General features: G+C 32.6%; 2 protein-coding genes and 1 non-coding gene across 3 annotated transcripts; all 3 read right to left on the bottom strand.

Moving 5' to 3' along the window:
* Positions 1-2,114: 2,114 nt before the first annotated feature.
* Positions 2,115-6,613, bottom strand: LOC108462802 (calcium-dependent protein kinase 2-like). Its single transcript, XM_017762704.1, has 6 exons — positions 6,480-6,613; positions 3,438-3,456; positions 2,708-2,849; positions 2,513-2,628; positions 2,377-2,440; positions 2,115-2,209 (listed from the first exon to the last, which is right to left on the bottom strand). Exons 1-6 carry the CDS (start codon positions 6,611-6,613, stop codon positions 2,115-2,117), a joined length of 570 nt encoding a protein of 189 aa, XP_017618193.1.
* Positions 6,614-11,767: 5,154 nt separating this feature from the next.
* LOC108462804 (uncharacterized) lies at positions 11,768-12,097 on the bottom strand. Its single transcript, XM_017762706.1, has one exon. It carries the CDS (start codon positions 12,095-12,097, stop codon positions 11,768-11,770), a length of 330 nt encoding a protein of 109 aa, XP_017618195.1.
* A 6,505-nt stretch (positions 12,098-18,602) lies between these two features.
* On the bottom strand, positions 18,603-18,709 carry LOC128287557 (small nucleolar RNA R71). The gene has a single exon (XR_008278257.1). It is a non-coding gene; the product is annotated as a small nucleolar RNA R71 (small nucleolar RNA).
* Between the last annotated feature and the right edge of the window lie 4,956 nt (positions 18,710-23,665).

Below are 23,665 nucleotides of genomic sequence, written 5' to 3'. Positions count from 1 at the left end.
TAAATAATTATTTTATTTTATTCTAATTAATAATTGTAAATTATAACTATAATTATCACATTTTTCCTTATATTTTATATGTAAAGTTCTATTTAAGTAATAACTCTATTTTAAAATTAGCACAACTAAATATATTTAAATGTGTAATTATCACAACTTTTATTAAATTATAATTATTTTAAATATATCACTTCTATTTTATTTCAACTTTTGTAAGTAATAATACTAAATTAAATATTATAATTATTTTTAATTGTGAATTTAATAATATGATAGAAAATAAAAAAATATTCTCATCAATTAAAAGTAAATTTCAAACTGAGTACTTTAATATATATTATAGATTAATAATATGTGAAGTATACTTCGACAAACCTCCATGTTAACAAAGTTTCCCTGAAACTATGTAATCTACACACTTTCTTATAGACCTTTCCTACTATGTCCCCTAATCAATTATATACATATATGTTAGAGTGAATTTATCAAAAATGCTGATTTTTAAAAAAAATTATTAGATTAGGATGATTTTTAAAAAAAAATCATCATTAGGCTGAAAATACGAAAATGCTTCCTACTGAAAATATTTTCAGCGGATTTACAGAAAAACGCTTCCAACTAGACACACTTTTTGTCACATCCACTGAAAACACTTCCAACTGAAGGAGTTTTCCTTCTGGATTTAGGGTTTTTTTAGGGCAAGGGTTTTGGTTTTTGTTAAAGTAGGGTTAGTGTTAGCATTTTGTAGGTCTTAGTGTTTTATAGTTTAGGGGTTTAGGGGTTAAGTTTTTTTTTTTAAAGTTTTTTCTATTTTCTTTATACTTTTATACTTTTTTGAGTTGTAAAGTTAATATTTATTTAATTTGATATTTTCAATAATCGTATATTCAAATAATTCGAATTGTAAAATTTAATTCGATTCAAAATTGAAACTCGAATTACTCTATTCGGTTCACTCTTAGTTTGTAATTTTTTCAAATACAATTGAGATTTGATCATCTATATCTTATGGGAGGTTGAGCTCGATCAGATTTATTCAGAAAATATTATCCCGGGAATCCTAGACATCTGATGGGTGAATGGGAAATTAGAGGAGTTGAAAGTGGTAAAGGGAAAACGCTCTACATAGGACATGTTTTCAATGCATTGTCAGAAAAATGCACATCCAGCACATCTAGCACATCAAATTTAACTCGTAGTCGAATTGCTAAAAAACTAGCAGTACGTTTGGTTCACTATAATGGAATAGGGTTGTAATTGAATAGAGTTGTAATGGAATAAAGCTGTAATCAGTAAGTCAACTGTTTGGTTGAATGGAATGGAATAGAACTGTAATAGTATTCTTGTGTTTGGTTGAATGGAATGATGTTGTAATAGCATAAAGAAAAAAAACTAAAATGACCAAAATACCCTTAGTAGAAATTTTTTTTAGGTAGATGATTATTGGTATTGTTATTAAATTTTAATAAAATTATTATTAAAAATAATTTAATAAAAATAATAAATAATTTAACTATATTTTAACATAATTATTATTAAATATAACTTAATAAAATAATATATAATTTAATAAAATTCTTAATATAATTATTATTATATAAATTAAAAAATCATAATTATTATTATGTTTTTATCCGTTTTTTGTGTCGTTTGTATTTCAATTATTTTTCCTGCCCTCTCTTAACTATGTGTCATTTGATTAGAATTCATATTGTTGCAAGAGTAAGAGAATGTGAATTGTCTAGATTGTAGGAGAACGTGAATTGCATAGAATGTGTTTATCTTTGTATTTAATAGTAAAAAAAGATTATGAATAATTCTATAAGATATATTCACATAATTTATTACTGATAAATCCCAACCAAAATAACTGAAATTGAATTTCAGCAACAACATGGAGGCCATGACAGTTTTGGTCAAATAGTCATAGCCCAAATACAAAATATAATGAACAAATTCACATGCATGTAGAAAGATCATTAGCTACTGGTCAAATACAAAATATAATGACAGCTTTGGTCAAATAGTCATAGCCCAAATATAAAATACAAAATAATACTAATTATCACCATAGAATCTTTAGCAGCAGAAAGATCATTAGCTACTGGACCTTTTTATTTAGCTAAACTTCTAGAATTTGCAATCAGGCCAGAATGCCTCCTGCGTGTAGGATCTGCTAAAGACCAACTAGAAGGTCTGGTCTCTTCACCTGTGGAAAATCTACCATATCATCATGTTGCTCCAGATAGACCATGGGGCATTATCTAAAAATACTATGTGACTGAATATGCATAAATAAAAGAAATAATCAAGAAAAAAATAAACTATCGCAATATATGACCAGACAAAATCAGGAGCAAGAAAAATAGAACATGCCTGACTGACTATCAGCAATTGCACCTGCAGGAGGTAAGTCAGAGCTAGTTCCAGCACCAGGGCCCTGGAAAACATTTAAAAATGCAACATACAATCAATAAAAACTAGTCAAAGGTGGTGCAAAGTGGATTATTACCCTTAGAGCTCTCTTCTTCAGCTTGTTCATTATAGAAAATTGTTTGAGCCTAGCTTTTACAGTATCACCCAACAGAATGTTGAGTGCTTTATTGGCATTTTGTAGCCATGGATGTTCTGCATACAATAGTTGGGATGATTTTTCATGCATAGAAAATATATATCAACATAAATAAAGCATGCAACAGAAGGTTACCAAGGACTTCCTGTATTGTAAGATGCTGCTTTGGATCAGGATTAAGCATTTTCTTTACAAGGTCCTTTGCATTGTCCGAAACCTTAGGCCATGGGTCCCTCTTAAAGTCAATAGCAGAGCGAATAATTGCTTGTGTCACCCCCTACTCAGTTTCTATATGCAAACACTACTAGCCAATTTAGACATAAGAATACCTCTAAAATGGCATGAAATTCTTCCTTGGCTATTCCAATTTTATCAGTGTCACTTGAATCAACAACATAAATTATTGCTTGTGTATTTGGGAAATAGCATCTCCAATATGGCTTGTAAAAGATGTAGATTAAAAAAAAAGTGGAAGACGAGTGTTGGACGATAGTGAAGTCAATCGGCGTGTTCAACAAGCAGCAAATTGCTCGATGAAAGGACTAAAATCATCATAAAGAAAGTAAATTGGCAATGAAAAATTCCAAAAAACAAAACTCCTTCCTGAGTAAAAAAATGAAAAATGATGAATCTTCTTTCATCTCACCTTATTGTCCATCTAAAGAGCAGCCAGAAAAATCCACAAGATATCCCCATATCAGAATTAAATAAATAGAGGAAGTAAAGTAACTTAGAGGTTGCATCTCCATTAGTTAGAAGACACACCACAACAGTTAAAGCTACTTTAACAAATCAATTGAAAATCTCATCTGTACCAAAAGTATTGGGATGTTTCCTTGAGAACACATAGCTTAAAAACAAGTACCTGATGCTTGTCTGACCACCTGCAAAAAAACAAAACTACATTTGATTTAAACTGGAACAAAGAGTTAAATGAATGTTACAACTTTATAGAATCTCACAGCTGATAAGCAAAACGAAGCTACATGTTTAAACACAACAACTGAAACAATTTCTCTGTAAATTCAAGCTACAAAAGTTTCTGCTGATATAATCTTATACAATTCAAACTGTAACTAAAATTCCCAAAGGCCTTGTGGCGAATGACAAAGCAAGCAGGCAACCAGATAACTATAAGATCAAAAATGAAATTCAATGATTCAATTTTAAGTAAAAGAATTAAGGTAAATTTCAATGATTCGATAAATTAAATTGAACTCCATTTGTATAAACTACATTAGGTGCTATTTCAGATTTATTAACTTTAACTTACCTAAATCCCATACTTGAAACTTGATGTTGTTGTATTGTACAGCTCTACATTAAACCTTAAACCCAATCGCTGCAAAAAAAGAGTTAAAAAAAATGGCGCATCGAAGCTATCAGTCATTTAGAAAAAAAAAATGAAGACCCAAAACAAGAATGATAAAGAAGAATTGAGAGAGTAGCCGGCAAAGGCAAACCTACTTGGAATTGTAGAGACTACCTCACCCATCTTAAGTCGATCTGTTGGAAGATGATCAAAATAATAATTAAAAAAATAGAATATGGCATAACCTGAGAGGGCGAATGCGTCGATAAAGCTTCAAATGTGAGGAAGGGAAAAGTTAGTGAAGAGGCTAGAAGGAAATAGGAAAAAGAAAAAAAAAAAAGAGGTTTCAGACGTGAGGAAGGGAGAAGGGTAAAGTTGAAACTGAGACGTGAGGAATGGCTATTCTGTGGGTAGGGTGCCGAATGCTATTCAGCATGTTTAGTGGGAATAGAGGAGGGATTGAATGAGGCTGTAATAGGCATTACAGCCAACCAAACATTGGTTTGGTGGTGGGCCCATTGAATTGGGCTGTAATCTATTCTTATTACACCTAACCAAACATAATGTAACATTCTAAAATCGAAGTTATGTTGAAGAACCTTCGACACCAAACCTTTAAATTAAACTTACTGGCCAATAAATTAAGCTACAAAGGACAAGTCAGACTTGTACAGAATCAGTGTAACGTAACATAACACAAAAAGAAAGGAACTTAAAACGGTGAAACCCTTTCAATAAAGAAGGAAACAAAAAGGTCACGTATATAGACGCTTAACCATTGAACCAGTAGGCTTATTCTTGATATCAATTGACTAAGTTTAACTTATAAACCAACATTCAAAGGTAAGGGTTTAAGCAAAATGAAAAAATTTCCAGAAACATGATTCGAACCCAAAACCTCACACACATACTCAGAACACTTGACCACTGAACCAAACCAATTTACTTGTCAAGAATTTCCAAAGTCTAAACTCAAATCGAGGGATAACCTCTTTTGGTTTTACAACGCGATTTCTTCTAAGTCGGTTTTTGGGATGTTACAGTTCAAACTGTATACCAACCTTTCCGTCTTCATCGTTACGTCTACACTCACGTATAGGTTGTACTCTCAGCCTTTCATCTTCTTCGCCTTTATCCGTGGTTGATTGTAGAGTGCTTATCGATTGCCATCATATATCCTCCGCTCTAGGAATAGGTGGTTGCAAAGATGGGTGTTTGTGACACCACCGGCGTATGTATATAACTATATTGTGTTCCATACACTGATGATAGAATAATCAAACTTTTAGTTGGTGCCCCAAACATAAATAGCCTATATGTCATCGTCGAAATCATCGTCGTTTGAAATGTCGATTGCATCGGTGTGTAATATGTTGAAGATGGAAGTGGTGGTCCAAAAATAAAACCTGGCATCGATGTAGAAATAGACAAATGTGGTGCAAGATGTGGTGCTTGTGTAAAATTGAAGGGGTTAGTGAAGCACTAGAATAAGTCAAACCATATTGATCAGGGGTGGTGCGACCATCAGTGTCAGTTCTTGCGTTGGTATGGATGATGGACCCGCCTTGGAAGCTGTTCCAGACCTTGGATGCCAAGGTACCCATCCTGGCCTCCTTGTATAACGTTGTCTACCCCTCACCTCTTTCACTAGTAGATATGGCTTGCCATGGTGTCTAAACCATGGCATGTACTCCGGATCGCAGGCTAACTTTAGAGCGATAATAGCCTCACGAGTAGGTAAAAAGTCGTATCTATTGTTCCAAAGGTTGATATATTCAGTGTGGAATGTAGGCTAATTTTTATCTGTTCTCCTCCACAAGTCGATATAGTGCAAATCTTTGATGTCTTGGAGTGTCAGCAGAATCGTTTGCCTAAACCCGAACTGTTGCATAAATTTATCTGATTCATGCTTCTTTACCATAGCGTACACTACCAATGGCACCTTCACATGCCAGATGTTGGGATTCACCAAGAATTCGAACGGGATGCATTCAAACTATATTAAAATAAAAAAAAATTAATTATATATAAACTATTAATTTTTAAATAAACTATGTTAATATTATATAATTCAAATTTAAAAAATACATACCTCCGCTTCCTATTGTTGATCTAACAAAAGTCGTATATCTTAAAGCTCCTTCGGTAGTCCCACATAACTTGGCCCATAGTTCCACCTATTAAAATAATATGTTAACACAATAATTTAAATTTTAAATAATTTTATTATGATAAATATATTATCCAATGAATTTTACCTTGTTACGAGTGGGCATGTATAAGGGTAGTCCGCTCAAGGACGTAAAAATGGCAATTGATACTACGCCCATGATTGTAGTAGTAGCATGCAACCATCGATTTTAATTTTCTAAGGTTTCATGGCCTGACACATCTCCCATTATAGGGTCGCCAACATGGCTAACCCCAACTGAGTTCGCCCATTTCTCTAAAGTCCACGAGTTTTAGTAACCACCTTAAATGGAAAAGATTTCGTGATTTATTGGGCATTAGGAGACCCCCGATGATTTATGGTGATTTATGGAGCCCGAGCGTGTTGTTCTCTTTGGACTTCACTGGATTCCACATCGAGCTCACCAAAATTTTCTTTTCAACCAATTCACATCTATCCGGGCTCCATAAATCATGTCTGGAACACTCTCCAGGAGTTGCTCGCATACATCTCTCCAATCTGCTGTGACAACTGACCCAGTCACTACCCACCCACCCATCGATAACTCGAGTTGTAACTGCACATCCTTAAGTGTGATAGTGCACTTGCCGTATGGAAGATGGAATGTGTGCGTCTCGGGTCTCCACCTTTCCACCAACACGCTTACAAGTGTGGGGTCCAATTTAAACCCCTTACCCATACGAGCCACGTGCAAAAATCCTGTATTTCTCAAGTATGGAAGAGCAGGTAGATTACGAATATATGTCTTCAAAATTCAATCTTCTGACTATATATAAAAAAATACAAAATATTAAATTTCAGTATAACAAGAAATTATTTAAATTTAAATTAGATTAAATATAATACATTTGCAATTGATTGACCGAAATGTGCTTGTCATCCAAACGAATTAGAGATTTTTCCATTACTAATTTTGAAAAATACAAAATAATTTGTAATTGAAAAAAACAAATTTAAAAAACATTAATACAATTTTAATAAAAAGAAGAGTTGAGAGAAGAATAAAAATTGAGTGAGAAATTAAGAGGGAATTGAGAGAAATTTGAGAGAGGTTTGAGAATGCGAGAGAGATGACTTGAGATTGAATTGAAGAAAATAAAAGAATTAGGGGTTTATATAGGAAAAAAAATAGTCATTAGTTCAGGGGGTTCAACGGCTATTTAAATAGCTGTTGGGGTGAGGAAACTGTTTTGGGGGGGGGTAAACCGTTGTGGAAAGCGTTCCATCTGGAAAAGTTTTCATCATTTTGGCCTAGTCCCATAATTTTTCCAAAAACTAACCTAATCCAATAATTTTTTTTTTAAAATTTGGCATTTTTAAGTATTTCATCCTATATGTTATTCGTTTTTCTATGTTATATATAATTTGAAATTTCAACTAATTATCTTCTTTTTTTTTTTCTTATGAAAATTACCCAAAATAAATCCTATCAAAAGTTGAATTGGGTTGAGTTGAGTTGGTTAGCCCCTAAATTCGGCCTTGTATACTTATAAATAGAATGAGTTGGGTTGATTTTGGATAGGATGGATATGAATGGTTAAAACTTCAAGAAGCACACTTATTGGAGAATTTTATCTTAAAATGCTCTCAATCTCAGACAAAGAAACATTATGTAGAAACATCAAGATGATAGAATTTGGGTTCCTTAACTCCAATTTGATTTTTATACACGCGTGATTTTATTTATTCTCAAAACCAAAATAAATCCTTAACTTGTTTCATGCGAAAATTTAACATAATGTCTTATCAACAAATTATAAGGGCTCCTTTGGATGTCATTAGAGGTCTGGCCCATTGACATCTTTAGACAAAATTGAACCCCAACTAATTAAAACACAAGCTCATTGGTGAGTGTTTTTAATTTTTCAATCACTAGTCTATTAATTAAAATTTTATTATATTTCACAAATTTATCATAGATAAATATCAAAACTATATATAAATTTTGATTTATTTTATCTGATTTTATACATAAAATTTTAATTTGGTTTAATTTTCTAAAATTACTAACAACATTATTGAATTAGCACCATTTTACGTTGGTTATTACATAAGTAAATAATTACATTAATCTAATATGAAAATAAATATTATTTAAATATATACAATTGAATCAAAATCTAAGTTTCATATATACATATTAACAACAATACAAGTTTTATATGTATAATTGTACCAAATAAAAGATCATGTATCAAATTGCACATTGAAACAAAGTTAATGTATAAATTTGCTATTCATCTCAATTAATTATTATTTTAATGTAATAATGATATTAATTATTATTTAATATAACATTTTAATATATTATTTAACTTAAATATAATAGTGTATTTTATAAATTTAATTTTTAATTATAGTTTTAAATATAACTTGTATATGTATTTTGTTATTTAATGTATTATATATGTCTATACTTCAATTTAATATTTTATAATCATTTTCAATTCTGATGCCATTGCTTTGTGGTGTTGTATCATAATTAATTTATTTTATCTTATATTTATTATTTCATTGCTTTCTTCATTTGCTAAATTCGTATGTTAACAATGTAAAGATTATAAATAAGCAGAAAAACGTATCAAAGTACACCAAATAATGGGAACGCCCATTTTTACAAACAAATCCTATATGTGGTGAAAATAAACAAACAATAGTTCTCAAAAATCAAACATACAAAGATGGCTCAAATCTTGTAAGATCTTCGGAGAGAAAGTAACTGTATATGCTGATTAAAAACTCGAGTCTGTAACTACCACTTTCAACCCTGAATGAGATGAGAACAGTAGTAGCATGTCCCAACTCTGGACTGGGTCCCATAAGCCAAAAGGGATTTTTAAGGGGTAGAAGGAGAAGGTAGTGGAGAAAGGAAAGGAATAGAGGGAATTGTAGGTTGGATTGTGGGGATTGAGGGTATGCTTGGCAGAGGAGGCAGTGTGGCCCTTGGTACACTTGGCAATGTGGGTAACCCAGGCATGGTAGGAAGTGGAGGAAGTGCCCCAGGCCATGGGAAAGATGGTATGGATGGCTGTGGGAGATTAGGGATAGATGGGAGTGGTGGGAGTGTGGTTGTAGGCAATGTTGGCATCGGAGGCAGTTGCTAAAGGTGACGAGCTGCTAGGCCAACGTCAATGCTTGAAAACGACAAAGCCACGAAGAATGCCAAAGCAAAGCAATTGAAAGATGCCATTTCTGTTAAACAGATGAAACAAAGTCTTTTTATCTTAATAGCTACTTTTGAGTGAGGAAGAGAAAGCATGGTGTAAGGGGTTTATATAGGGTCTTGGAGCAGTGGGAATAGGCCACCGAAGTTGGTGATATTTGATCATACATGGTTGAGAAAGGAGAAAGCTTGGTCAATATTAAAGATATTTGGTAGGTCATCTTCTAATGGATATTGGAGTTTAAAACTGATGAAATGCAGTTGTTGTCGTTGGCATGGAAGCGACCTCATGTAATAAGTTAGCCTCTTAAGTAAGCTAAGCCTCTTAAGTAGGCTGATCAAATTAATCCTCCAGGTTACCCCGACATAGGGCTGTTTACTTAACTATGTAAAATATTTTAAAAGATGATTACATGAATTAACTCTTTGGACATTAATCTAGATAACCTTTTAGTTGTACATATTTATTTGATTTTTGGATCAAGTTAATTTAAATCAAGTTAATTAATATTTTAAAATTTTCGAGTTATTTCGAGTTTGGATTAATTTCTAAGTTTAATTTGCTTCAAGTCATTTATGTAAGAGGTTTAGTTTTTAGTTAAGTCATTATAGGTCTGGATTGTTTTGAGTTATGGTCCTTTCAATTTTGAGTTATTCTAAGTTATTTGTTCTATTTATTTCGAGCTCTAATCATTTTAAATTTAAGTTATTTAGAATTAAATTATTTCAAATGTAAATTGTTTTGAATTCAAATCAATTGAAATTTAGGTTGAATAAATTAACATTTGTTAAACTTTTATGGTGAAGTCGGATAGGATCAAAGTCAAAATTGGCATGTTTACCTTCATGTTAAACTTACCATTGGTATTGGGCTGCCTACAAGCCCAAAAAAAAATTTGAAATTTAGAACTCCCAATTGAAGTAGTAGCAGTTGAAAACACAAGTTAAAACTTTGGAACACTTATTACAGAGTTTTTTTTTCTTAAAACTCCCTTAAACCAAAATAATATTAGTTAGAAACAACAAATAAGATAATATTGGTGAGTTTTTATTGGTCTAAGATCCAATTTGATTTTTATATATTCCTGATTTTATCTAACTTTTAATTCATATTTCAAAAGTAAAATAAATTTTAACTTGTTTCTTCCAAAATTTTACTCAATTATTAAATTTGATTTGTCATTATAGATATTTTTATACCAACATTAACAAAATGTATTGATATAGGCTAATCATATATTAACAGATAAGTAAAATATTGGTATAGACTAGTGTTGTTTGAACTGGACTGGCCAATTGGACTAGGAATTGATTTAGAGATCGATCTGGAGAGTGACATTAAACCAGTTAAATCGGGAATCAATACGAACTGATTGAACTAGTTAAAAAATTGGTCAAACCGGAGTTTAAAAAAATTAATTTTAATTTTTAATCAATTTTTAATCGGATTGATTGAACCGATCGAACTGACTAAAATGGTGGTCTAATCGGTTCGATCATCAATCTGATTTAAGAAAACATTGATATAAACCGATTTATACTTATGGAATTAGATCTTTGATAAAAATATGCATTGGTATATGACAATTTATTTATAACGTAATGATTTTCATTATGATTTAATATAATATATTTTCATATATTATTTAATTTAAATACAATATAAGTATTTTATAAATTTAATGTTTAATTATAGTTTAACTCAAATATAATTTTAATTAATTAATTATTTTATATATATATATATTTTAATTTAACATCCTTAATAGTAATTTTCAATTTTAATCTCACTAATAGTGTTTCGTTTGAATTTAAATATATACTATAAGATTAATTTTAATTTCACTACTACAATAATCAATTTCATTCCTGTTATTATTTTTAGTCTTAATGAAACCAAATTCACAGTTGATCTCCATAGACCCACTCTTACAAAAATTGTTAATAAGCTATTGCCTAATGACAAAGCTCCTATAAGCATCAAGGTTCAAATCTAATAAAAAACTCATCCTCTTTAACATTGAAAAATGTAAACTAATTTAATCTCAAATTATAATTTATTTATTGGCCAAATGTTTATCTTCTCAAAATATAATTTAGGTTAGTTTAACCTCGAAAAAATTTGAGTTAGTTTAATATCAAATTGTAGCTTATTAATCAAGTGTTTACTTTCTCCTAGATTAATTTAGATTTGGTTCACCGTTGTAAAAAATATAAACTAATTGCAGGTGAAGCATTAGTAAACTAAAACTTTGTATCATAATTAATTTATTTTGTCTATATTTATTGTTTCATTCTTATCTTACTTTTATAAACTCGTGTTACCAATGGATTCAATAATTAATTAGTTAAAGAAAACAATGTATAATAAATATATAATCCAATAATAAGCAAAATAAGTATCAAAGTACAGCAAATCATGGGAATTGGGGAAACTCCCATTTATACAAATTAAAGCAATGTAAGTGGTGGACAAAAAAATAAGACTTTGGATTGGAATAGCCACCCATCACCTATCGAAAGGGATTTTTAAGGACTAGAAGGAGAAGGTGGTGGAGAGAAGAATGGAATAGAGGGAATTGTAGTTGGGATCGTGGGAATGGAAGGCATGCTTGGTAGAGGGGGCAATGTAGGCAAAGCAGGCATGGTAGGAAGTGGAGGAAGCGCCCCAAGCCTTGGGAAAGATGGTATGGATGGCTGTGGGAGATTAGAGATAGATGGGAGTGGTGGGAGTGTGGTTGTAGGCAATGTTGGCATCGGAGGCAGTTGCTGAAACTGACGAGCTGCTAGGCCAACGTCAATGCTTGAAAACGACAAAGCCACGAAGAATGCCAAAGCAAAGCAATTGAAAGATGCCATTTCTGTTAAGCAGATTAAACAAAGTCTTTTTATCTTAATAGCTACTTTTGAGTGAGGAAGAGAAAGCATGGTGTAAGGGGTTTATATAGGGTCTTGAAGCACTGGGAATAGGCCACTGGAGTTGGTGACATTTGATCGTATATGGTTGAAAAGGAGAAAGCTTGGTCAATATTAAAGGTATTTGGTAGGTCATCTTCTAATGGATATTGGAGTTTAAAACTGGTGAAATGCAGTTGTGGTTGGCATGGAAGCTACCTCATGTAATAAGTTAGCCTCTTAATTAAATTAATGACTTTTTAAGTTAGCTGATCAAATTGATCCTCCAGGTTACCAATGTTTCAGTCAATTGCCTGTTATGTAGTCCGACATAGGTTGTTTACTTAACTATGTAAAATATTTTGAAAGGTGATTACATGAATTAACTTGTTGGACATTAATATAGATGACCTTTTAGTTGTGCATATTTATTTGGTTTTGAATTAGTTTAATTTAAATCAAGTTAATTAAGATTTTAAAATTTTCAAGTTACTTTGGGTTTGGGTCAATTTCAAGTTTAGTTTGCATTAAGTCATTTCAGTAAGAGGCTCAATTTTTTAGTTAAGTCATTCGAAGTCTAGATTGTTTTGAGTTATTCTAAGTTACTTATTCTATTTATTTCTAGCTCTAATCATTTTAAATTTAGGATATTTAGAATTAAATCATTTCAAATTTAGATTGTTTTAAATTCAAATCAATTGAAATTTAAGTTGAAGAAGTTAAAATTATTAAGCTTTTATGGTGAAATCAGATTGGATCAAAGTCAAAATTGGCATGTTTACCTTCATGTTAAACTTACCATTAGTATTGGGCTGCCTACAAGCAATTTATTTTTATTTTTTTGAAAGTTAGAACTCTCAATTGAAGTAGTAGTAGTTGAAAACACAAGTTAAAACTTTGAAACTGTTATGAATATCTTATTAAGTGGATGTCCATCATGATCAAGATAAAGTTTTGATGTACATTAAATTCTAATAGTTATTGATAAACCATAAAAGTAACATGTTTTTAATCCCATTCTTGATGTATTTTTGGATGATTTTTTATGTAAATTAGTGAATTTGATGCTCCCAATCCTTTAAATTCATGTTTCTATACTTAGGTGAGCATAGGAGAGCGAAAGGAGTGAAAAACAAGCCAAAATCGAGCAAAAAGAGCTATTTTTAGCATCCACACTGGCTAGCCACACGCCCATGTGCCAGCCCGTGTCGATTTCGCAACATGCTTCCCTAACAGCGGGAAAAAAAACCCAATTTTTAAGCTTTTTGAGCATTCTAAAGTCTATGAATAACAATTAGAAGAAGACCTAAGGGAGCACGCAGAGAAGATTGAAGAAATTACTTGAAGAACACCATCGGAGCCAACTCAGAAGCGGATCTCCTTCAAGATTGAAGATTTCCTTTTAACTTCTTTTGAAGTTTATTTGAATTTCTTTATGTCTTGTAGTTTTTCTGACTTTGAGATGTTTTCTTTTTAGATTATGAACTAAATTCCTTAGATACCTAGGGAAGATGAAACCTATGATGAATCTTATTATTTGATTGATGAATTACATGATAAATACTTGATTCTTGTTCTCAATTATGTATACTTATTTCATGTTTTAATATTTTAGGGATATTAATTCATGTTTCATGTTCTTATTTCAGTGGAGCAAAAGTCCCTGTTTAAGAGTAGATCTAGCATAATTGAGTGGAGTTGCATGTAATTCTAGAAATAGGATGACATAAATCTACCAAATTAGAGTCAAATCTAATAGGGGAATCCATAGATCAAGTTAATGCGACAATAGGGGTTTTAATTAGAAAGAGATTTCAATTAATCAACCTAGAGTCAGTTGTTCTTACTCTCGAAAGAGATGTTAACATAATTTAGGGATTTCTACGGATCAAGACACAAGTCAATAAATTGTTTAATTTAGATTCAAAATAATAGGTGAAGCCTAGGTGGATTATCTTCTGGGTATTGTCTTTCTCATTAGTTGTCTTTAGTTATTTTTCCCAATTCATTCTCTGTTGCATTCGTAGTTAAATTAGATTAAAAACAATCACTTCAATTTATCGGCTAAATAATAGAAAAACAGTAACTACTATTACTTTTAGCCCTCGTTGATACAATATTCCTTACTCACCATAGCTATTCTATTGCTCAATAGGTGCGCTTGCCTTTGTCATAATTATAGTTAGTTTAGTGATCATTAAGTTTTTGGCGCCGTTGCCAGGGACTAAAATATTAGGAACACTTGATTTTTATTAATTTAGCCATTTATTTTTATTTTTAGTTTAATATTTGTTTTCTAATTTTTCTTTTATTTTCTTCTGGCAGGTTTATTTAGTTTGTGATTAGAAGAAACCCGTTGGGACCATTAGTATTTGATAGTGAGATTGAAAGTACAACTCGCAGAAACCGTAGAGAAGCAAGGTAGAGTAGTGGAAGAGCAAGAGGATGTTATTATTGTTACTGAGGAGATGGTTGATAATTAGAATAATTAGTTACCTCCTGTGGTTGCTGCGGATCCTGTAAATCCGAATCATGCTCCTCGTACTATGTATGATTATGCCAAGCTCACTCTAACTAGGGGTGAATCGAGTATTGCGGACCCACCATTACTGCGAATAATTTCAAACTGAAGCCGAACACCATTCGGATATTCAATAGCTTGTTCAGTTTGATGGTTTGCAAGACAAGATCCAAACACTCATTTGGCTAATTTTCTGGAAGTCTGTGACACTTTCAAGATAAATGACATTTTTTACAATGCCAATCGCCTACGGTTGTTTCCCTTCTCATTGAGGAATAAAGCTAAACAGTGGTTGAACTCTCTACCACGAGGTTCGATCACTATATGTGTAACACCCCCACCCGTATCCATTGCCGAAATAGGTACGAGGCATTACTGGAGTTTACTGAAATTTTCAGATAATTCTGTGTCATTTATTATTCATATTTTGAAGATAATCATAACGTCTCTCTATTGGGCCCTCGAAGCCCCAAACATACATTAAAAACCAACCGGAATTAAATCGGGATCATAAAAAATTTCGCAAAATCTTAAATTTTATTTTCATCTAAGTACTTACCATTTTAATGCTTCTTATAATTAAACATGTTACCATTCAATCAATAGCTTGACACTTGTCTAAGCGTCAAACAACATCATTGTTAGTATACTTGCACATATTTCATATAAATGCAATATTGATATACTTATTTTCTCGACATGTCACACTTGAGTTTAATAATTGTCTTTACTTACATAATTTCCTTGTATCAACATATCAAAGATAATCATATATGTACATGTCATGAAACATATCATTCTCTTACCGTTTCTTCATAAGTATATATCAATCATTTCATTATATCAATATTTCATGCTCCATCATTTTCATATATTTTATGTACATTTATTCCGGTAAAGTTTATATCAAATTTAACATAATTTATATTCCATGTACTTATTCTTATTTCGTTTATCTATCTTCATAATTATTTCATACAACTATTTTGTACATATATTTCCATATGACCATTTCTTGTAAACATTTCACACAACCATTTCATATAACCATTCGTCATCTGATACATATTACCTGAATATCAATTGTTCAATAGATGTCATCGCGTCTCCCATCCACGGTCTTATTTATCTTTGACATGATGGCATAGTGTTTTTCAACTATGGTCTTACTCATTTTCTGTCATGTTGCCATGGTATCTTTCGACCATGGTCTTATTCATTTCATGTCACGCTGCCATGGTATCTTTCAACCATGGTCTTATTCATTTCCCGTCATGTTGCCATGGTATCTTTCAACCATGGTCTTATTCATTTCATATCACGTTGCCATGGTATCTTTCAACCATGGTCTTACACATTTCATATCAGGTTGCCGTGGTATCTTTCAACCATGGTCTTACACATTTCATATCAGGTTGCCATGGTATCTTTCAACCATGGTCTTATACATTTCATATCAGGTTGCCATGGTATCTTTCAACCATGCTCTTACACATTTCATATCAGGTTGCCATGGTATCTTTCAACCATGGTCTTACACATTTCATATCAGAGAGCACACTCCCGCGAACCTCATCCTTACAGTGAGATTACCAGTCCAGGCTAAATCCCCTATAATATAAACTCATGGAGTATTGTTGGGATTACCAGTCCAGGCTAAATCCCTTGCAACAATAATTATTCTAATGAGCTTGGATCTGAATTACCAGTCCAGGCTAAATTCAGACCCTAATTCCGATTACTCGTCCAGGCTAAATCCATTTACACGTATTCTTCGGGAGGGATATATCAGGATAGGATCACCCGTCTGGGCTAGATCCTTTTTACCGTCAATTCCTTTTTAGAGATCCATCGAATTTTCCTTTCATTCAACCGGGATTTCTTCCCTTTTTTATTAAATATGTTAATGTTTCATCAATTTTCATACAATAAACATTCAAATCATATTCATATCAAAAACATACATTTCAAGCATTTAAGAATATAATTCAAGTTATACGAACTTACCTAGCGAAATTGCAGAAATATCAAGATTTAAGGACATTTTGGTAATTTACCATTTTCCCAATTTTCACCTGACCTTAAATTGACAATTTCATTCAATTTATTAATTTAGATAATAAAACAATTCATTCCCTTCAATTTGGTCATTTTGAAATTTTTATAAAATTGCCCCCTGAAGTTTTTCTTTTATTCAATTTAGTCCTTAAGCCTAAAACATACAAATTAGTCATGCTAGCTGAATATTCATATATATTTTCCTCCTCCTCCTCTCCATTCCACATCCTTAATGTATATAACACACTTGTAAGTAACATTATCTATAATCTTTATTATTTACTTTTATGAATATTCAAGTTGTCCATATGTGTCATAGTCACTAAATTATTTATATCTGGTGCTATAGAACTTCAAATTAATATCCAATAATTTTCCCTGAAACTAGACTCATATATATTCTTACCATAAAATTTTTAGAATTTTTGGTTTAGCCAATAAGTACAATTTATTCTTTAAATTTAACCCTATTCTGCTGTCTGAAAGTTCTGACCCTTCTTCACTAAAAATTAATTATCTCCTCGTACAAAATTCTAATGATATTTCTGTTTATTTCTCTTGAAAATATAAATTTAAGCCCATAATTATTTTTATCCAATTTTTGATGATTTTCCAAAGTCAGAATAGGGGAACCCGAAATTATTCTGACCTTGTCTCACAAAATTTCTTATATCTCATGATTTACAATACCATTGCTTAAATAATTTATTTTATTAGAAACTAGACCAATAATATTTAATTTCATATTTTATTCATCCTATAATTCGATTTTTACAATTTTTGGTGATTTTTCAAAGTTAGACTACTGCTGCTGTCCAGAACTGTTTTAGTGCAAGATATTAATTATCATGTTTATAACACCCTTATTTTCTTTTTTACACTATTTCTCATCACTTTCTCTTATTTTCTCTTCACTAACATGACAAGAACATAAGACTTTATATAAGAAAACTCTAAATCAACATCAATTCCATGCTTTTTCAACAATATTAAACTTAAAATTATATTGAAATCTTGATGTTCTTACCTTTTCTTATTGACTTCAATCTTTAACTTGATTTTTCTCTCTCCTCCAGCTTCTATTTCTTGAATCCAACTTGATATTCTTGCTCCCCATCATTTCCTTGCTATCTTTCTCTCTTGATAGCTATGGAAATTCTTTCAATTTTTAGGTGAAAATAATGAATTTTTTGTAGAAGGACTAAATTGTAAAGAAAGAAAACTTCTTTTCTTCTTCTTCTCTTACGTGGGTTTGCATGGGAAAGGAAAGGTAATGATAATTCTTCATCTTTTCTTCCTTTTATACTAAATAAATAATAATATAATAATAAATATCTCATAAAAATATTAATAAAATAATATTTATCTAATTAATTAATTTAAAATATCATCAACATAATCATTACATTCTAGAATTCTCTCTCTGACTAATTGACCATTTTGCCCTTCATGATCTTTTAGAATTCCATCATTGAGTCATCACTTAATTTGGTAAAATTACGATTTAGTCCCTCATAATTTTTCACCTATTCAATTTGGCCCTAATTCATCAATTTTTCTTGGTTTCTAGATCATTCCACCCTTAAAATATTTGCACCATTAGTCCTTCAAATTTTTTATATTTACACTTCAACCCCTTAAATTTTGAGTATTTACTCTTGTGCAAGAAGACTTTTCTCATCTTTGCAATTTAGTCATTTCTTGAATTAATATATCATAATATACTTCCTAATATTGACATAACTCAAAATTTCCCTTTTTGTCACTTGATTTCCTTATTTTACTATATTACGGATAATATTTTACTATAAAAATTTTCGGGGTATTACAACATGGGACCAAATGACCGAAAAATTCTTACTAAAGTACTTTTCATCTGCTAAGACAGCTAAGCTAAGGAATGATATCTGTTCCTTCGTGTAGATTGACTTAGAGACTCTATATGATGTATGGGAGAGGTATAAGGATTTATTAAGAAGATGCCCTCACCATGGGTTACCTCTATGGCTACAGGTTCAAACCTTCTACAACGGCTTGAATCCCTCAACTAGGCAGCTAATCGATGCAGTAGCCGGTGGTACGTTGAACAATAAGACACTTGAAGTAGCTTACGAGTTTGTAAAAGAGATGTCACTGAATAATTATCAATGGCAAGTCATGAGGATGAAACCTAATAGAGCAGCCGGTGTTTTCAATCTAGATACAATCACCATGTTATCAAATCAGGTAGAACAATTAAATAAGAAAATTGATGGTTTATGTGTTTCTATGCAGGTACATCCGGTGATGTAATGCAATGCAAATGGAGGAGGAATGAGCAATCTAGAATATTTACCCTACGATCCTATCACAGAGAACGAACAAATCAACTATATGGGTAATAATTCTAGACTTTAGAATAATCCTTATAGTAGCACTTATAATGCAGGTTGGAGAAACCATCCCAATTTCTCTTAGGGTGATCAAGGAAACTAAAGACCACAACCCCCTCCAGGCTTTCAACCACCTTACCAACAAGAGAAAAAGCCAAACCTTGAGGAGATGTTGATGAAGTTTATTTCGGTGTCAAAAACCTGCTTCCAAAACACCGAAACAACACTTAAAAATCAACAAGCGTCAATTTAAGGGCTCAAGAACCAAATCAGTCAACTTGCGAAATTGATTTTAGAATGACCACAATGTAGCTTGCCTAGTAATACCAAATGTAACACCCCTTACCCAAGTTCAAGGCTGAGACTGGGCACGAGGTATTACTTGAGTTAAACACATGCATACAATCATTTCTGAGTCATAAAAACTAGATCAAATTTAAAACTTTTCACTCTTATTCTAGAAATTCTTAATATGGGCCTACAAGGCCCAAATCCCTCTTTGGAAACGATCCGGGATTAATCCGAACATTTTTGAAAACTTTAAAAAAATGTCACTTGAAATAGGGGCACACGCTCGTGTGGAAAGGTGACACGTCCGTGTGGCCATTTTGGACATGACCGTGTTCAAGGCCTGTGTGGTTCACACGGCCTAAGCACAAGGGAACACGCCCGTGCCCTAAACTTGTGTGAATTTAATTCTAAATTCGAACCTACAGGGGCTTTCACAAGGCTGGGCACACGCCCGTCTCTATAGCCCGTGTTCCTTACACGACCATGACATGCCCGTGTCGCAGCCCGTGTGTAAAAACCTTGACATTCTATTTCTAACGTCAGCAACAAATTAGGGGCACACGGCTAAGGCACACTTCCGTAGCCAGGGGCCATGTTCTCCACATGACTGAGACACACGATCGTGTCTCTGCCCGTGTGTTTACTACCATGCATATTGACTTACAAATTCAAGGTGTAGGAGACATACGCCTATGGGGCTAGCAGTGTGTCGCACACGGCCTAGACACACGCCAGTGTGTCTATCGGTGTGGACAAAAATAAGGCTATCTACCAAGCCTTTTTGCCACCCTTACTTGCACTAACTTATACCTCATCAATATTACCAATTCCATGCATCAACATAAGACCAATTCGCCCATAACATGATAATTAAAAAAAAAAAACGACCTTCATCAAACTATAACAATCCAAGCATGCACTTATTCCTTCATGCAATTTTCCCATCTATGAAACATCTTCAATTGCATATCATAGATAAATATTAGCCATTATTTGTGGCCTTATAAAAAATGAAGGGTTTCGTCCCAAGCCAACATATTCGGCCAAATAACAAAGACACAAAATCCAAAAGACAAAGCCCTATACCTGCCATAATCAAAATAAAAGAACTAACTATACCAAGTGCTTCAAATGATAGTGTGAACGAGGCCTCTGACTGTATCTGATCCACGGGCAAATTGGGCGGCACTACAAAGAAAATGGAAAGGAAAAGGGGTAAGCATAAAGCTTAGTAAGTCGTATGTAAATAATGAAATAACTACAAGTTACCATAAGAGATCATACTCTCAATATAACTCAATTTGCGCACGAAAGTGAGGATTCACAAATATTAATTGTTCAAATTCATCTCTCACCAAGCATACAACTTTGGTTGAATTCATAATTCATACTTTATGTGAAATACACTAATGGTCATAAGCATAACTTACTCATTTTCCTTCCTTACTAAACATACAATGTAAATGAAGCTCATATTTCGTAATTCTCATTTAAGTACCTGTACCACTCACCACATGGTCATTAGTTCTCTCATATCGATATAAACCATAAATCTCCCGTTGAACCATTTGGAATACTATAGGATATTCAATAGCCCCAAACATGGGATAAGATGCCGACGCCATGTCCCATACATGGTCTTACACTGGCTAGCATATCAAAGTCGATGTCATGTCCCAGATAGGTCTTACACTGACTTTCATATATAGAGGCCGATGCCGTGTCCCAGACAGGTCTTACACTAGCTTTCATCTATCGGTGCCGATGCCATGTCCCATACTGGTCTTACACTAGCTTGTATATCTCGAGGCCAATGCATGTCCCAGACATGTCTTACACTAGCTCTCGTCTCAATGCCGATGTAGGTCCCAGACATGTCTTACACTGGCTTGTAATATCTCAAGGCTGATGTATGTCCCAGACATGTCTTACACTGACTCTCAGAATGTGGCTGATACATGTCCCAGACATGTCTTACACTAGCACACATATCACCCAATATCATGACATGAATATCTAAATCTATTCCTAATGTTCAACTGGAAGTCTTTGTTACATTAATTCTCATAATTCACATTCCTAACACAACTCAACAATTCATGCCAAACTAATTGTATGATACATGATAACATTTAATTTGTATTATTTACGTACAACGTACCTCAATATACAAAAGTAGGTGACTAGATCGAGTTATTCAACTAGCTTGGTCTTTCCCCGGTCTAGGTCCAGATTGCGTCTTTCTTATCTAAAATGACAAAATTTACTAATTTAATCACCATAATAATTAACACACTCCAAAATTCATACTTTGGCAAAATGACCATTTTGCCCTTAGACTTTACAAAGATTACGATTTTGCCCTTAGGCTCGTAAATTGATTTTTATCAAAATTTCACGTTAACCAAGCCTAGCCAAAACTAATTCATAATTATAGCAACTCACAATTTCAAACATTTATCACACTTACACTCTATTTTTACAAGTTTCACAAAATGGCCCCTATAGGTGTTTTTCATGAACACCTCTTCACAAAAGTTGTTTATTCAACAACCAAGATTTATTTTCTTCCATAAAAACTCAACAACATTACAAATCCTTTCATGGAAAATCCATAGACTATCAACCATTTCACAAAATAGTCCCCCATTAGCTAGCTCATGCTACAAGGGTTCCAAAAGTACAAAAATTAGCAAAAATAGGCATCTAAATCACTTACTTGCAAGAAGATAGCTTGGCTGAAATTTTAAAGCTTCAAAACCCTTACTTTTGCTGAAAATTTCAGTGAAGAAGAAGATGAGAAAGAGATGATATCATTCTTTGTTTATTTTATTTTATTTCTATTCAATTTGGTTACCAAAATTCACCTTACCATTTGACTATTTTAATTCCTTGTCTCATGGCGGGCCATTCACTCATTTAAAGACCTAATTTCACTTTAAAGACCCTCAATTTTGGTTCTCTAGCTATTTGGTATATCTATCTAGTAAAATAAAACTTTTGCCCTTTTTGGGATTTAGTAAAATAAACCCTACAATTAATTCATCAAATTTTTCATGCACTCATATAATCATGCTATAACACCAATTTAATAATAAATTAATTTCTCCAACTTCAGATTTTTGGTCCCGAAACCATTGTTCCGATTATGCCTAAAATCGGGTTGTTACACCAAAACTAACCCAATGTAGCAACTTCATGCAATTGCTATGCGAGATGGAGAAAGGTTAGTTGAATCTGAACCAGAACTAAGGCAAGAAAGTGTTGTAAGTAAAGGTAAGGTAAAGGTAAGCCAGAATGAACAAAAGTCGATTGGTAAGGAATATAAATCTCGAGTTCCATATCCGAATGCAATGAAGAAAGACCACACTAACGAACAATTTGGTAAATTTCTTAAACTTCTGACAAAGTTGCATATTAACTTACCATTTATTGAAACTTTTTCGTAGATGCTCAATTTCGTAAAATTTTTAAAGGAGCTTTTGACAAACAAATAGAAGTTAGATGATTCGTCACACGTGGAGCTAAACGCAGTTTGCTCAGCTATTTTGCAAAATAAACTACCCAACAAATTGAAAGATCCAGGGGGTTTTACTATTCCTTGTTTAATTGGTAGTTTAAATGTTAATAATACTTTAGCTAATTTAGAAGTTAGAATTAATGCCATGCCCTATAAAATGTTTAAATAATTAGGTCTTGGGAAACCCAAACAAACTAGGATGAGTATTCAATTAGCAGATAGAACCATTAGATTTCCTAGGGGTATTATTGAAGATGTACTTGTGAAAATTGATAAATTCATATTCCTTGTTGATTTTGTTGTTTTAGACATGGATGAGGATAGTAACGTACCTTTCATTTTAGGACGACCCTTTTTAGGAACTGCCTGGACTATTATTGATGTTGGTATAGGTGAACTAATACTTCGTGTAGGTGATGACAAGATTACTCTCCAAGCTTGTCATTCTGCTAAGATATCTAGTGATTGAGATGATTATACGAGTTCTGTTAATATGAATAGCATTGTGGCCCAAAATGTTTTTCAGGAAACCCCTCGGAAGAATGTGATGAAGCCATGTTCCAGTCCATGCGGGAAAAACCAGAACGACTCATAAAAAACGAATGCTATAGATTGATGAACTAGACGAATGGAGGACAAATGTCAAAGAGAAACCGAGAATACACGATGCAGAACCAAAGCTACACCATAATAAACATGTGGATGGAACACACAAAATTAAGGTTGGGGACAAGGTACTACTAGATAACACAGATCCACGTATTGCCACT

This window comes from Gossypium arboreum, chromosome 13 (genome assembly GCF_025698485.1).
Source record: "Gossypium arboreum isolate Shixiya-1 chromosome 13, ASM2569848v2, whole genome shotgun sequence".
Classification (NCBI taxonomy): Eukaryota; Viridiplantae; Streptophyta; class Magnoliopsida; order Malvales; family Malvaceae; genus Gossypium; species Gossypium arboreum.
The sequence above is the reverse complement of the archived record's forward strand: the minus strand, read 5'-3'. Positions and strand labels throughout refer to the sequence as shown.